This window comes from Podarcis raffonei, chromosome Z, assembly GCF_027172205.1.
Source record: "Podarcis raffonei isolate rPodRaf1 chromosome Z, rPodRaf1.pri, whole genome shotgun sequence".
NCBI lineage: Eukaryota > Metazoa > Chordata > Lepidosauria > Squamata > Lacertidae > Podarcis > Podarcis raffonei.
The window spans coordinates 19,348,891-19,362,186 of NC_070621.1; the positions used below are offsets into that span (position 1 = coordinate 19,348,891).

Below are 13,296 nucleotides of genomic sequence, written 5' to 3' on the forward strand. Positions count from 1 at the left end.
CTCTTTCTGTGTGTATATTGTTACACACCACGCAAGTCTCTGAGTGGTGTCAGATTCCAGGGGGTCCCGATACACTTATCCAAGGTCTGTGTTTCCTTTTGGAAAAACAAGGCACAGTGGAGACAGTGGTGTCTTTATGACATATAGTTTATTTACCCATATATACGACCTGAGCCTATGATGGAGAGGTTTCCAGCACCACACTCCAAGAGAGTCTGGCTTCTTCCATAGCTGCAGTCCTCAAAAACAGCCCTCAGCCATTTATCTGCCTCTTTCTTTCTGCTTGTCACATAACTCCTGATCTCTAAGCTTTTTGGCTCACATTACTTCATTCCTCTTTTGTAAGCTATTGTCTTTAGAGTGAAAGCACCCCTAACTTGGATCCTAATACCTGTCCCTCAGGTGATTATCTCAACACAGGAGGTAATTAGCCCTTAACACATGCTAATTCTTGAGGATTAAGAAGTGTCTTCATACACAGGCTGAAATACCCATGGGTCTTGCAGAGTTTAAAACATTCTAAGCCTTAATTAAATTCGAACGCCTACTGAACACAGTAACTTAGGGTGCCTAGCACCCACAAACTCATAACAATATATGCGTGCTTGTGTATGTGTATGAGTATGCATTGTTTGTATTTGGGTATCAGCTGGTCGAGTACTTCCGATTCACCAGAAATAATGAACCTATTTCTGTTGAGGATGGAGATACTTATTTTTGATCATTTTAAAAAAAACAAACAGACAAGGCTGTTGCGGATCATTGAGGTCCCTGCGGAACAGACAGACGCCTCGACGTGCCAGTCCGCGGCAGCAGCGAAGGGGGGCGGCCCACACCACTCCGCACCACGCCCCCCTGGTCCGCTGATTGGGCAACTGGGACGCGGACACGTGGCCACGCCCCCTTGGTCCTGACCGGCGGGGATGGCCAGTTGCTAAGGGAGGCCTAGCAGCCGGGCTCCCTCCTCTGTCTCTCTCTCACATCCAAACAGAGAAGGCCATTGAGAAAGGGGGAGGAGATGCCACGCCCCCTCTCCAGTCCTCGCCTTCTGAGTGGATAAAGGTGACCCGGGCGGGTAGCCGCGCCCCTTCGGTCCTCACCAGACCTGTTTCCAAGGCAGGCTGTCCGTTGCTAAGGGCGGCCTAGCAGCCAGGCTCACCCGGTCATGGAGGCTGGTGGCGGCGGCGGCTACGGGCGCCGGCGATGGGGGTGGTGGCAAGAAGTGCTGCCGCTATGGCGTGTGCTGTTGGCGGCGTCGATGATGATTGCTGTGGTTCCCGTCAGGGCGCGGCTGTATCAGGCGGGCACGGACCCGGTGTGGGTACTAGAGGCCGCGACAGTGCGGAAGGTTCTGCGGGGCTCGCCCTCGGCCTGGCTCGTGCAGTTCTACTCCTCGGCCTGCGGGCACTGCGTCGCGTTCGCGCCCACTTGGAAGGCGCTGGCCGGGGACGTCCGCGGTGAGCGAGCTAAGAGGACGGGGGCCCCTAATAGATTGGGGCGCGCCCCTCCCCTTCCCCTTTACTCTCTCTGCCTTATTTATTATGCATTTATCTTCTCCCCATTAGCTTCATGGCTGAGTAGGGGGAGGGGTGTGCATTTGAAAACTGGTGTAGCACAGATCCTATTTTGGCACTCTTAACCAGAACGCGACCATTGGCTCCCACTGGACCCTTAGAGAAGCAGGTTATGCTGTGAGGTGGTGGTGGAGGAGAGTGGCTGGTGCAGGGGCCACCCTAGTGAGCATCATTGTTGGTGGTGGAGGAGAAGGATGTTTGGGAGGGAAGTGTTTGAGCCTTTTTATCCTCACAGCAGCCCTGTGAGGTAGGCCAAAGTGAGAAGAGTGCATAGGCCAGTCAGCTTCATGTCTTGGGGTGGGATTCAAACCTGGCGCTTCCTCCCCCAGTCCTTCCCCAAGTTGGTGCTTGGTAGAATCCAGAACATCTTGGAGGGGCCCGCAGGTTGTGGAAGGCTGGTCAGACGGCTACAGCTGACAACAAACCAGCCTTTTATTTTGCTTTTTGCTACTTACGAAATGTATGTATATATAGATATACAGATCTAGATATATTTTGTTGTTGTTTAGTCGTTTAGTCGTGTCCGACTCTTCGTGACCCCATGGACCAGAGCACGCCAGGCACTCCTGTCTTCCACTGCCTCCCGCAGTTTGGTCAAACTCATGCTGGTAGCTTCGAGAACACTGTCCAACCATCTCGTCCTCTGTCGTCCCCTTCTCCTTGTGGCCTCCATCTTTCCCAACATCAGGGTCTTTTCCAGGGAGTCTTCTCTTCTCATGAGGTGGCCAAAGTATTGCCTCAACTTCAGGATCTGTCCTTCCAGTGAGCACTCAGGGCTGATTTCCTTAAGAATGGATAGGTTTGATCTTCTTGCAGTCCATGGGACTCTCAAGAGTCTCCTCCAGCACCATAATTCAAAAGCATCAATTCTTCGGCGATCAGCTTTCTTCATGGTCCAGCTCTCACTTCCATACATCACTACTGGGAAAAGATATATCTAGATATATAGATAACAGAGCAGTGTGCAGCTGTTTATGGTCTGAAGGGATGCAAGGCAGCTTTCTTTGCAGAGTTCTTGTTTCTCCAGGGCTACAACTGAATGCATTTGGCATATTAATTGGAGGATGTAAGAGATCAGGGTTTATTGCTGCAGGTTCTAAATGGCTGACAGAGAGGCCACCATAGCTGACTTGTTTGTGAATCTTAGATCCATTTCTAGGACTGAGATGATGCCAGTGATGATGGCCTCTGTCCAAACTGAGAAGACATTGCCAGCGAACTGGAGGAGGACAGTGTATAGCTTCAACAGTTGTAGTCTTCTCTTGTCCTATATGAGACCTGGTGAGGAGCCATTCTGCACCCCACAGCCCTTCTCCTTTCTCAGCTTCCTGATGGCTCTACCATGAGAAAATCTCCTCCAGCCCCTGGTTCAGGGTGTGAGAAAGAAAGCAGTGAAGTTATCCACCTTCCCCTGGGGCTTCCCAGCTGAGGGTGTTGTGATTACCACTTTTAAAAGCTTAACTGATTACATACCCTGCCCAAACCAGCTCAGCAGACTTCTGTCATAAGTAAAGCATGCTGTCTTCACAGTGGCCAACAAGATGCTCCAGTGGGAAACTCACAAGCAGGAATTGAGTGCAAGAACACACTGTTCCTGCAGTTCCCAACAACTGGTATTCAGAAGCCTTGCTGACAGTGGAGGTGGAGCATAGCCATCATGGCTAGTAACCACAGAGGTTGCAGCTCTCTAAATTCTGCATAGGATGTCATTATGCAGAAGGCAAAACTGTCTGCTGAGAGAGCTGTCTGGACCAAGAAACATCAGACATTTAAAGCACATGGCCAAAGAATCCTGAGAATTGTAGTTTATTAAAGGCACTGGGGATTGTAGCTCTGGGAGGGATAAACTGTGGTTCCCAGAATCCTTTGGGGGTTTACATGTGGTTTACGTGTACGGTGTGTATACAGCCCAAATCTAGTTTGAGAACACAAGAAGAGCCCATGACTTTCTGCATGCCAGGTAGGCAATAAGGGTGTAAAACTGAAGGCCATTCCAAAGTGATTTTGTGTTGCTTTGCCCTGTTTAAATGTTCTCCAGGGTGACTGTGTGCAGATGCTGGAAAAATAATAATAATAAATTCTTTACTGAGTTGACCAAAAGAGCTTCTCCAGTAAACAATAGGGGTTCCAGATAGTTAAATCTTGAAGTTGTTGGTATTTACCTGTCTTGGGAGACAATGGAAGAGTGAGGTCAAGCTGTTGGAAAGTTTCAGTGCCTGCTGTGGCTGTAGAGATCATTGTTTTTGTGCTTTCAAGTTTTGGTTGTTGGTAACCTCAAGAGTTCAGAACTTGGTCTTTGCAGCATGAAAGTATATCATATTCTCTGTGTCAACATCATGGTGACAGAACTGACATATCTCCAAGGGTAGTTGTCAAGGAATTTAAAATTTTCTCAAAATATAGTTTGCTGGCTATCACTGTCCTTGGATTGAGAGAGCCTTGCCAGGTATGCTGGTAGCTTTGAGATCGGATTACTATTATGTACTTTACCTGGAGCTGTTCTTTTATGTAGTTTACCTGAAGCTGACTTGAGAAGCTGTGGCTTGCTGTCACAGTGACCTGCGATGAACACACGGTGCCAATCCTGAAAGGGTGACGCAGGCTGTCAATGTGTTACTGAGCACACTTCAGGTTACTTGTATTGGTTTACAAAGCTATATATGCAATTTGAGGCCTGGATACCTGCGAGACCTGTTCCCATATACACCTTTTGTTTTGGCTATTCCAACTCAGGATTGTGGTATGCTCATATGTGGGAGGTCCTTCTTGGTGATGGGGCTGCTGCTTTGACACTCCCTTCTGAAAGGCAATTGAGGTTTGGGGGTCAATTGAATTTCAGACTTTTCTTGGAGTGTAGGTCTAAAGTTATTCACATTGTTAAAGCTTGTTTGTAATTCACCTGCCTCATTTTTGCATATATAGTCTCTAAACTCTGCGCAGCTTGCTTCTGAGTAGGTGACCTGGGATTGTGCCATAAGCAAACAATTGGTTGGATCTGCGACATAGCATTGTTTTTGCTCTGTGACAAATAAATCATGTTAAGCCATCTTAGGTTTGCTTGATTTTTATTAGAACATAAGAGCATAGGAAGAGTCTGCTGGATCACACCAGTCCAGAATCACAGTGGCCAAGCAATTAATTGCCTGTGGGAAGGCAGCAAACAAGATTTGAGCACAAAAGCACACTCTCTTCTTGTGACATCCAGCAACTGATATTCAGAAGCATTACTGCTGCCAACTGTGGAGGCAGAGCATAGCCATCATGGCTAGTAGCCATTGCTGTCCCTCTGCTCCATGAATTTTCCCAGTCCTCTTTTAAAGCCATTCAAGCTGGTGGTCAGTGCCTCCTTTGGGAGCAAGTTTTATAGATAACTATGTGCCAGTTAGGGTTAGTTTATATGGATTTTCAACTCTGTGGAACTTACTTCAGAGTACACGTGCCTAGGATTCTGCCGTAAGCAAACAGCTGTCTGGCTACATTGCTCCATGACAAATGAATCACGTTAATCCATCTCCCAACTTTAGTATTTAGGTTTGCTTGATTTTTGTTGATATGTTTGCTGTTGTAACATAGCTTGTGCTGACTAACAGAGGTTAGATGCCAGTTTGTCAGAGATGCTATCATTGTGATTCCTGCACTGTAGGAGGTGGGCTGGATGATCCTTGGGGTTCTGTCCAACTCTTCTGTGATCTAACTCTCTAGCCTGCAACATAGCTATGAGCCTGTAAAAAGGCTGGGAGGGTGAACTGAAGCATGGCTGCCTTCTTCCACCCCCCTCCCTTTGTTGAAGGCTGAGCAATCCATCTCCCAGCTGCTGCACTTAACCAAGTATTTGTTTGGAGATGGGCTGGCATTGTTGGGAGGCGAGCCATTTGCATTGGTTTTGTGATGCCCCTGGCTCATTTTCTGCTTGAGGCCTGAGGAGACAGGTGGGGAAGGGGAGTGCAGTGCTGAATCATGAATGAGGCAGATCACCCCAAGCCAAACTTTCTGTGCTTGTGTTTCCTGGGACAAATGTGGCTTGGTGGCTATTGTGTGGCTGCCTGAACGCTCCCCCATCTGCTCTGGGGTGTTGGTAGCTAGCCTGGTGTCTGCTCAGCTGTCAGTGTGGCAGCTTTTCCAAAGGAAAATAAAAGTCAAGGGAAGGAGGCATTTCTTCAGCAAGTTTCATAGACTCATAGAATTTTAGAGTTGGAAGAGACTCCAAAGGATAATCTAGCCCAACCCCGTGCAATGCAGAAATCACAAGCATCTCTGACAGATGACCATCCAGCTTCTGCTTAAAAACCTATAACAAAGGAGAGTCCTTCCCCTGGGCTGATGAAGCTTCCATATTTTCACTTGTCCCTTTTCTGAGGAAAGCAAGAGATAAAAACATAAGAAGAGCCTGCTGGATCATGCCAATGGCCCATCTAGTCCAGCATCCTCTTCTCCTAGTGGCTGAACTGTTGCCTGTGGGAAACCAGCAAGCAGGATTTGAACACACAAGTCCTCACCCCTCCTGTGGATTCTAGCATCTGCTATTCAGAAGCCTCCATAGGGGCAGTGTAGCCATAGCATAGCCATCACCTCAGAAGTCCTCTCTTCTCAAGCCATCTAGGCTGGTTTCCATCACTGCCACCTCCACTGCCTCCCTGCACAATTTAACTAAGAATAACTTTCTTTTTTCTGTTCTCTTCCAACATTCAGCTTCACTGGATGCCCACACATTTCTAGTGGTATGAGAGAGGGAGAAAAACTTTTCTCAACTCACTTTCTCCAGGCCATGTATAATTTTATAAATGGTGTTTTTCTTTTCCTTTTTAAAAAAACCTTGTTTTCTCTAAGAAAAACTTCTATAAACCCCAAGCATCCAAAGACTTACAGTTTGTGTGTGTGTGTGTGTGTGTGTTGTGTTTGTGTTTGTCAAAGTGACTTTGTGGGTGGCAGCTCCCTCTCTTTGGTTTATGGGTGACCCCTGAAGGGGCTGCAATGAGGAGATGCAGTCCTCAGGCTCAAAAAGGTCTTATTGTGTCTGGTAGGGAGGATTAGGCCCATCCCAACACTATATGGAAAAAAGTTTTACAGAATACTTTACCCTTTTCCCACTCTGTGAAAACCTACCCATCTCTTTATGTAGCAAGAACAGAATGATTGGCTCATAAGGTTACTAACACACATTTTCACCAAACTCGAAAGGGCAAGTTCCCTAGAAGATACTTGGATTTTTATGGTGTTTAAGCTAACAAAGAACAATTCAGGTTCTTTTTTAGTGTAAAGTTCTTTAAAATTTCAGTTTATAATGTATATAAAACAGACAGAACAATTATAACACGGGGAAATTAAAGGATGAAAAACAAACAACTAGAAAATAGCATGTAGAATAAGTACAGTGGCATATGGGTTAAAGTAATAAAGTCCCAATAAAGAATAATAGAATCGGAAGGGATCCCATTGGTCATCTAATCCAACCCCCTGCACTGCAGGAATATCAACATGATCTAATTCTAGATTTGCCAGGCTTGAAAATTATGCTTCCACTATAATATGTCATAAAACAAGGCCAAATCATGAAAAGTAACTGGAGGTTCTAATCCTTATTGATACAAAATTATGCATCATTTTCTCCATTATAGCTGTATTCCAGGGTGAGTTGTATCAACTGTCCAGTGTAAGATCTGGAGCTGTTTTCCATTGAGTTGCAATTACTATTCGAGCCTACTATTGGCAACATTGTATCCTCAAAAATGAGAAGTTCAGGTTCTTGTTTGGGTGGGCTCAAATGCATGCATACAACCAGAGGCCCTTGGACCTCAAAGTGAAATCTGTAATTGGCTACAATGCTTTGTCATTTTTCATTGATTCGCACACCTCTGATAGTTGGCCAGATTTCACCCCTCACCAGGTACAGTGGTTGGGGTTTTCAGTTCTCTGCTCAAGCCATGAAGCTTTGCTAGGTGATTTCCGGTCAGGAACTCTCAGATTGACCTACCTTGCAGGATCATTGTTGATGGCAAAGGGATAATAAGACCAAACCAATTAGGTTCTCATTGCCAGATTTTACACCAGTTAGAGAAATCTGGATTTTATAACCGCTGGAATTGGCAGAGTTTAGAGTGGTGGACACCTCTGCCCATTCTTCCCGAGACCATCTAATTCCTCCTGTGCATATTATCATGTCACAACTTGTCTGCTGGGACAATATTAAGTCTGTTGAGCTTTGCTTCTGGTTCACCTGGAAACCTAGGAGCACCTCCAGCAGCTTTTTTTCTTCACCCCACCATTTGTGACTCGACAGAGGAGGGTATTAACTGTGCCATGTTTGATGTATGCAACTTGAGAATTTGAGGGGATTTTGACTCAATGAGTCTTGTAGCCTTTGCCTTCTCCAGTGGGGGAGATTAAGCCGATTGCTTGGAGCACCATAAAATGTTACTGTCACATTGGCTCATTTTAGAATTGTAAAGTTGGAAGAGAACCCTAGGATCATATATTCATACCCATAGGTAAACTGGTCCCAAGTGGTTATGTGTTTTATTCAAGAGTCTTTAGGGGAAATGGAGTGCGGTTGCTTCCTGGAAATGCAGGAATAAGTCTTTGCCTGTTTCATTTCAGAGTGGGAACCTGCCATCAGAATTGGGGTGCTGGACTGCGGGGATGAGGTGAACTACAAGACCTGCAAAGACTATGGGGTTCAGTACTATCCCACTTTTAGGGTAAGTGACTCCAGGAACACACATGCCTAGAAACATTTCTGCTTATTCCACTCAGTTAAACAGACTGGGATGTTTGTGAGTTCTCTCCCCCACCTTTTGAATCTTGTTGTACAAGCTGTGGTAACAGTTTGATCCTTAAGCCAGTCATTAGGGCTCCCCAAGTGAACATAAGAACATAAGGAGAGCCTTGCTGGGTCAGGCCATTAACCCATCTAGTCCTCCATCCTGTTCTCAGAAGTTGCCCAACCAGGGAAAAGGGCTGGGCAAGCCATGAGGGAGGGGGAGATTTGCAAGAGGATTTTTTTTCCAGGGGAGGGGGGCAAATGTGTGTGCAAAGACTCATCCTCTCATTTGCCAGGCTTACCTAACCAGCTTCAACATGCAAAAATTCACAAGGCAGTTCATTTGGATGTCTTGAGGAATGATTATCGGGAGTGATTCTCCTGCAAGTTACAATTTTAAAAGGCTTCAAGGTTGTTGTTTTTTTTTAAAAAGACTTGGTGTCTAATGAGCTAAGCTGCTCTAGAGGTGCTTGACATGATTGCAATCAAATTATTCAGGGGATGGAGTGATTCTCCTATGATGAAAGTTTGCAGCGTTTCGGACTTTGCCTCTGAAATTAGGGTTACCAGATGTCCTTGGTTCCCAGGGACAGTCCTCGGATCCACCAATCTGTCCCCGGACAAAATCTGTCCCCGGAATGTCCCCAGATTTATGCCTGGGGACTTCCTGTGAGGCAACATGGCGGGTGCCATGGCAGTGAGCAGCACTGGAGGTCCTGGCTACATCAATGTTCCAGCCAGCCAGCCAGCCAGCCTCCCTCCCTCCCTCTGCGCTTCCTCCAGCACCGGCAGCCTCTCTTGTGAGGAGGGCTGCGTGCGAGTCCGCTGTTTGTCCACCTCTGGTAACAAGACACCACCACGCCAGTTAAATCTCCATAGAGCCTGCACTCGCCCTCCAGCGGTCTCCTGGTTATGGGAAGCCGGTGCCTTGTGTGTGTGTTTTAATGCACGTTTTCCCAAGACCAGCAAGCGCCTTTACTCAGTCTCTCTCCTCCCCCCATTTTTTGGCGTTTGTGTGTTGTAGATGAGCTTCTCTGCCTGCCTTGTGTCGAGGTGTGCGATCGACAACTTTGGGGTTCCCCCCCACTAAAAAAAGGTCAAGAACTCTGGGCAACCTTTTCCTAAAATAAAGCATGAAATTCCCCCCAAAAAAGAGTGTCCCCAGATTCCTTGAAAAAAATCTGGTAACCATACTCTGAATACCAATTGCTGGAAAACATAGGAGTGGGGAGAGTGCTCTTGTGCAGGCTTCCCACAAGCAACTGTTCAGCCACAGGATGGTGGACTAAATGGGCCATTGGCCTGATCCAGCAGGATCTTCTTAACGTTCTTCTGTTTATTATGAGCAGTGATGGTGGCTATTCTAATAAAACCCTCCTCTCTTTTCTCTTCCAGTATTTCAGGGCTTTTGCCAAAGACTTCACGACAGGAGAAAACCACCATGGTAAGACCAATTCTCTTTATTTACTCAAAGCAGCAGCACTGAGGACTCCTGTATCAAAAGACTAAAGAATACTCAAGTTGGCTTAAGAGAAAACTTAGTTTAAGCCCATAACATTTAAAACACATGCTCAAGCAGTAATCATCAAAGCCTGATAAGTAAAATATGGTTATTATGATTTCATTAAATTTATTTACCACTTGATTGAAAAAAAACCCTCAGATTGGTTTATAAAAAGATAAAACAAGAAAATCAATAAAAATGTACAATACTTTAAAACATACAGAAGTTAGAATACCAAAACAGATTAAAATCCACAACAACTTTTTGAACATCTGGACAGCTTTGTCTAAATGAGAAGGTTTTGAGCAGGTGTTGAAAAGTGTACAGTAAAGGCACCTTCTTGATATCAATAGGCAGGGAGTTCCAAAGTGCAGGTGCTGCCACACTATATGATCAAGACCTTACAAATGCAGAATGATTATTATGTGGCACCTATAGTAGCACCAGTTCCACTGATCAAAATGGTCGAGTGGGCACATGTGGAGTACGGTGATTTCATAGGTTAATGTGATCTCATAGGTCAGAGGTTTTCAACCTTTTTGAGTCCATTTCTCCCTTGACCAGCTACATTTTTTCTGTGGCAACCCTGTGGGGCTCAGGAGCTGAGTTATGTCACCCGTTGCCTGCAGAGCTGGCAGCCTCTTACTCTTTCTTGAACACCCTCCTTTGTGGAGTGTTCCCTTAGCCTCCTCTCCCCTCTCCTTGGGAGTCCTGCTGGTGTACTGACTGGGCTCCCTTGCCCACTTGCTTGCTCACTCCGAGGCCTCCTTAGCTCCTGGCAACCATCACCCCCTGACCAGCCCCAAAGGCACTATTTGGCAGCTGAGGTTGTAGCCAGGGCTGCTGTAATAAACAGCCGTGCAAGCCTTTGGGAGGCAGTGACGCGAGAGTGCATTAGAGGAGGGAGGGAAGGAAAGAGGGACAGAGGCCACTGGTTGAAAACCACTGTCATAGGTTAATGTTGAAATAGGGTTTCCTGTGTTGGACTCTTGACAAGGTCTTCTTGGGCAGATGTAGCCACCTCCAGATTTCTGCTCAGAGACACCAGGTGGCATTGAGTGATTAAGGCACCTAAGTGCCTTAATTCTGTGTGCCTCCTGTACCAGATCAGAGGAAAGTTGTAAATGGATCCATTCTGCTTGTCCTCAGGAGGAAGAACAAAGTATGTTAGGAATCTGCATGGAGGTGTCTTGTTGTTGCATTGCAGGGGGTTGGACTAGATGACCCTTGGGAACATTTCCAGCTCTAGAAATCTATGATTCATTGTTGTTGTTCTCTCCTTAGCAGGCTCTGATCGGGAAGTTCAGACAGTTCGTCAGACTATGATCGACTTCCTGCAGAATCACTCCTGGGAAGCGAAACCTCCTGCTTGTCCCCCTTTGGAGCCAATCATGTGAGTATTTTGCATTCAGTATAATAAGTTGTATTGACAGGGACAGCCTACACTCTGGTAACCTCGAGATTAGACTATTGCAATGTGTAGTAGGTAGGGCTGTCTCTGAATATAGTTTTAAAACTTCAGCTGAGGCAGAATTTAGCAGCAAGGTTGCTCACTGGGGCAAGATGGTCTGAGCATATAACACCAATTCTGGCTTGACTACACTGGCTGCCAATTAGTTTCTGGGTCTGATTCAAAGTGCTGGTTTTCACCTACAAACATAAGAAGAGCCTGCTGGATCTGGCCAGTGGCCCATCTGGTTCAGTATCCTGTTATCACAGTGGCTAAACAGCTGCTTGTAGGAAGCCAGCAAGCAGAATTTGAGCATAAGAGCCCTCTCCCCTCCTGTGGTTGCCAGCAACTAGTATTCAGAAGCGTTGCTGCCTCAAACTGCAGAGGCAAAGCATTGACCTTGTGGCTAGTAGCCATCAGTAGCTGCCTCCTCCATAAAGTCTTATGTGACTCAGGATCCCAGGACCTCAAGGACAGCCTCTCTGAACGAACTGACCTGGACCCTGCAATCATTACCTGAGCCCATTTTTGTGTCCCCCCTCCATGGGAGCGGGGGCAGGAGGAGAACAGGGCCTTTTCAGTGGAATCTTCCATTTTGTGGAAAACTCTCGCCTGGCACAATCATCACATATTTTTAGGTGCCAGGCAAAAACATGAGACTTTCTTTTACTCCTGGGAAGCAAACAAATTTGCCAAACCATTTGCTAACTGTTCATATCAAACCTCCCAGAATCCTTTCTACTGTTGATTAATAACACTGCTACATGCAGTACACGGTTGTATCACTCCACAAATGATTTGGACTCCAGTGGACTTGGCAGTGGGGCAGGGTGAAGGAGAAATTATTGTTACTTATTATTATCTTTATTTATTCCTGCATTGTAGAGGGTTGGACTAAATGACCTTTGGGTCCCTATCAACTCTGCAATTCTAGGATTCTGTTTAATCCCATCTCTTTCCCTGACTGACTGAAGGAGACCTCCAGACAAAATAGAAAACATAGAAAAGAAATAAACCTGTGTGTATGTGTGTGTGTCAAGAGAGAGAGAATGAGAGAGAATGATCTGTTAAAGCATACTGGTAATCACAAGAAAGATAATCCTGCATTTGTGAAACAGTTAAATTCCCTGTCAAATGACTGTTGTCTCTTTTTTTTAAGGCCAGAAGAAATGCTTTCTCTCTTCAATAAAGGCTTTCAGCATTACACTGCTGTCATCTTTGAAAGCGCAGACTCATATGTTGGGCGAGAGGTAATGTAATCTTTACCTAATCAGGCCAGTGGCTGATCTAGGCCAGCATCCTGTCCTCACAATGACCAACAAGCTGCCTGTGGGAAACCAGTGTGTGGAACACAAGCACAAGAGCACGTTCCCTGTGGTTTCCAGCAACTGGTATTCAGAAGCATTACTGCCTCCATCTGTGGAGGTAAAGCACAGCCGTTGTGGCTGGTAGCCATTAATAGCCCTCTCCTCCATGAATTTGTCTAATCCTCTTTTAAAACTATCCAAGTTGGTGGCTATTACTGCCTCAACTCCTGTGGGAGGGAGTTCCATAGTTTGAGTATGCATTACTTAATTCATTAAGGGGTGCAGCAGGCAGGCATGCTGTTGTGTGTGCCCAATGTTGGAAAAAGCTTTTGTGGTGTTTGAAATGCCTCAATGAGTTAAGGAAAGCTTATTGACTGCAAGGAAGGTCACTGGCTACGAGTGTTTGTGTGTCTTTGGACTGGAGCCCTTTCTGCAAGCTGGGTGTTTATGACATTATATCTGGCCTTATTACCGGGACCTGAGACTTAACCTTCCATTTCTGGTCCTCATTAATGCAGAATCGCATTAGAAAACGTGACGATAAAAGGTTTTGAGGCAGTAGGAAGTGAAAAGAAGCTGGGATTTGTGTTTGGGTTTATGTCCCTATATTAAGACATTTTGTTCCAAGAACTGGCCAAGGAATTGAGGTCACCCTTTGCCTATGGGGGGTTAGGTTAGCCGCTCAAGGCTATAATCCTGTGCAT

At 46.0% G+C, this 13,296-nt stretch overlaps 1 protein-coding gene across 2 annotated transcripts in view; it reads left to right on the forward strand.

Annotated features, from left to right (window-relative positions):
• Positions 1–1,088: 1,088 nt before the first annotated feature.
• The window catches only part of QSOX2 (quiescin sulfhydryl oxidase 2), a 28,283-nt gene continuing 16,075 nt past the window's right edge, over positions 1,089–13,296 (forward strand). Inside the window, exons 1-5 of one of the 2 annotated variants that reach the window (XM_053373628.1) lie at positions 1,089–1,457; positions 8,169–8,269; positions 9,727–9,775; positions 11,120–11,228; positions 12,445–12,535. In XM_053373628.1, coding sequence (XP_053229603.1) covers positions 1,166–1,457; positions 8,169–8,269; positions 9,727–9,775; positions 11,120–11,228; positions 12,445–12,535 — 642 coding nt within the window. In that variant the 5' untranslated portion in view covers positions 1,089–1,165. The remainder of the gene's footprint in view (positions 1,458–8,168; positions 8,270–9,726; positions 9,776–11,119; positions 11,229–12,444; positions 12,536–13,296) is intronic. The other variant, XM_053373629.1, reaches the window with a different exon arrangement.